General features: G+C 55.3%; 1 protein-coding gene across 1 annotated transcript; it reads left to right on the forward strand.

The window, feature by feature from the left end:
* The first annotated feature begins 466 nt into the window (after positions 1-466).
* On the forward strand, positions 467-1,555 carry LOC104467640 (alpha-(1,3)-fucosyltransferase 6-like). Its single transcript, XM_010081493.1, has one exon. It carries the CDS (start codon positions 467-469, stop codon positions 1,553-1,555), a length of 1,089 nt encoding a protein of 362 aa, XP_010079795.1.
* Positions 1,556-3,236: the final 1,681 nt, after the last annotated feature.

Below are 3,236 nucleotides of genomic sequence, written 5' to 3' on the forward strand. Positions count from 1 at the left end.
GGGAGGGGACGGGATTTCTGGGGGCAGCTGGTGTGTGGGGCACCCGTCCCCCCTCCTCTGCGCTCTCTCAGCGGTGCCGGTGCCACTTCCGCCCCCTTTCCTGGTCCCCAAGGCCACAGGTCTCCCTGTGACAGAGCAGGCCGCCGCGTGGGGCTGCGACGGACCGCTCACGACTCTTCTGGGAAATGGGGGAGGGAAGAAGGGGCTGAGGGGGACAGGCAGCGGGTGGTGATGGCGGGAAGCCTGCGGCCTGTGGGAGGGTGGCTGCGCCCCGGGGGCGAGGGGGTGTGGAAGCGTCTCGCGTGCGGCACTCCAGAGGAGACCTTTCTGTCCACAACGAGGCGGCTGGAGGTAAATGTCCTTGGGGCCTTCCTGCTGTCCCCCGAGCCCCTGCGTGCCCCTCCCTGCCGGGGTCAGCGTGCGCCCCTCACTCCTTGTCCTCTCTGTGGTGTTCGCAGATCCACTCATGGAGCTGGCGGAAGGGAAGAAGATCTCCTGCAATAAACTCCTCGCCTTCCTACTCTTCAGCTTCGTCTTCAGCTGCTGTCTCTTTGTTTCTTTTTATCAGTTCAGGACTTCTGTGCCAGAGTATCACAATTCCGGTCCCTTTGAGCAAATAGCCCACGATGGAAATGCCAGCACCGCACCAAGGGGTGACCGCAGGCTGACCATCCTGCTGTGGACTTGGCCCTTTGGGCAACACTTTGACTTCTTAAACTGCTCAGAGCTCTACGACATCCCCAACTGCCACTTCACCGTCGACCACAGCTGGTCCCAAAAGGCTGATGCTGTGATTATGCATCACAGGGATGTGTACCGGGACGTGGCGGGGCTGGCCCGGCTCCCCAGACTCCCGTCCCAGCTCTGGATCTGGTTCAACCTGGAGTCTCCAAGTCACTCTCCAAACTTAGGTGCCATGGACAACCTCTTCAACCTGACCATGTCCTACCGGAGAGACTCGGACATCTTCACCCCTTATGGGCAGCTGCAGCTCCTCAGCCAGCCCCAGCCCCTCAGCATCCCGCCCAAGACCAAGCTGGTGGCCTGGGTGGTCAGCAACTGGAAAGCTGACTCCCACCGGGTGAAGTACTACCAGGAGCTGAGGAAACACATCTCTGTGGACATCTACGGGAGGTATCACTTGCCCCTGTCCTGGGACAAGCTGCTTCCCACTCTATCCCAGTACAGCTTCTACCTGGCTTTCGAGAACTCACAGCATGAAGACTACATCACCGAGAAGCTCTGGAGGAACGCCTTGTCCTCTGGCACCGTCCCTGTCGTGTTGGGGCCTCCTCGAGAAAACTACGAGCGCTTCTTGCCCCCTGACTCCTTCATCCATGTCGATGACTTTGCCAGCGCTGAGGGCCTGGCGCGGTACCTGCGGGAGCTGAGCGAGGACCCTGAGAGATACCAGCGCTACTTCCAGTGGCGCAGGTGGTTGAAACCCGTGCTGGGGGGCGGCTGGGGCCCGCAGGTCTGCAGAGCTTGTCACTTCTTGCAGACGACGGAGACCAGGTACCGGGTTGTGCCCGATCTGTCCGAGTGGTTCGTGTAACTGCTGTTTGCTAAGCTCTCTGCTGCGCTGCAATCTTTTTGTCCTTGGTGACAGGTGGCAATTTCACGGGATGATTGAACTGGATGGAAATGGAGGGACAAGAGGAGCTTTGAAATGAACAAGGACCAGGAAGCAATTAGGTGTTTGCATGTCTTTGTCTTACTGGAGAATAGACCGTCAGATAGAGTAGTGCATTGGTTTTTTCGCTCTATTATTTTGCTCTATTTTTTTTTTTTTTATCTATTAATTACCTGAACAAGTTGTTACTCTGACTGCAGCTTGTTCTTGGGCGAAGTTCACCTTCAGCCTCTGCAAACAATTCTGGGTCAGCTGCACAGGTGGGAAAGCTGAAGCGAGCGGCCAAGAGGGGAAGGTAAAATAGCAACTCCTATCATAATCCTGTTCCAAGGACTTTGTACCGTGCAAAGCTGCAGCTTGAAGGGATGGCCACACCACGAGGCTGCCTGCTGCTGCTGGAGGAACCGGCTGTGCCCTTCCCTCCCAGCCCCGCAGCCCAGTCCTGCCCCTGCTGTGCCTTGGGCTCTCCGTGGCTGCCTTCGGGGTGCAGCGTGTGGATGTTAAACAAGCAGAAAATGACTCACTTGATGCTACGAGGCTGTTGTTTGGGCAGGTTAACGAGACAGTGTGGGTTTGAGGAAGGGCCTGACAGCAGCCAACTGGTGCAGGTGGGTGAGGTGTGGGGTGCCAAGGATGCCCTGGAGGAACCGTAAGTTTTAGTGCCTGCAGCACCCTACGTCAGAGAGAGGCTCAGGACCAGCACACGATGAGCTGCCTCCTCCTCTGCGCCTCGAACATCGCAACTTCTGGCGTTGGCTGACACCTCTAGGCCACACATTTGAAAAACAGAATGATTGGCCTTTACTGAGTTCCTGCCGCCGTTCAGGTTGTATCACTGGAAATTGTTTCCTTTTCAGGTAGGGGAGCCCCACTGCATGGAGTCGGCTCCACAGCTGTGCCCTCCCAGGCTCCCTGCCCGTACCTCTGGACATTCAGTTTGTTTTCCTGACTGGTCCTGATCTCTGAGCTGAGCTTTGCAAAGGTCTGTCCTGGCCCCAGGATATTTCCATGAGGAAAATCAGCTCAGAGTCCAGCAATGCACACAGAGATGCAATTGTTTTCTCTATCAGCAGCATTCAGCAAACATTTCCAAAGAATTCCCTCTGCATTTCCTCCCACGGTCATTCTGTAGCAGAAGAACCACCAGCCAGACCTTGCCTTTCAGCAAGTCCCTTATTTTCATCAGCAGCCTTCACCACCTTCATTTTTTCTCTGCTTAGCAGTTTAATTGAACACATTGATCAGCACAAACCCAAGAACAAATCCTTCACCCTGAAATCTGAACTTTTATCCCTCCCATCTTCTTCCTGTCCTTCAAACAGTACCTGTCTACATGGGATCTTCCCAAGACTGCTCAGATTCTGGAAGAGCCCTTACTGGACCTTCAGGAACCCCTCTGGAAATTCAGGTAGATAAATGTGCCACGTCTTCCTTAGCCATGTGCTTGCTGGCTGCTTCCAAGAAGAGCGATGAATTTGTGAGCCATCAGTTTTTGTTGCCAAATAATTGTCTACGCTTCTGCCTCGCCTTTGCCAGCAGACACACACATCTCCTCCGCTCGTGTGTCACTGGAGGGTGTTTGTTGTCACTTGAGTTGGGCTCA

This window comes from Pterocles gutturalis, unplaced genomic scaffold (assembly GCF_000699245.1).
Source record: "Pterocles gutturalis isolate BGI_N339 unplaced genomic scaffold, ASM69924v1 scaffold19526, whole genome shotgun sequence".
Taxonomy (NCBI): Eukaryota; Metazoa; Chordata; class Aves; order Pterocliformes; family Pteroclidae; genus Pterocles; species Pterocles gutturalis.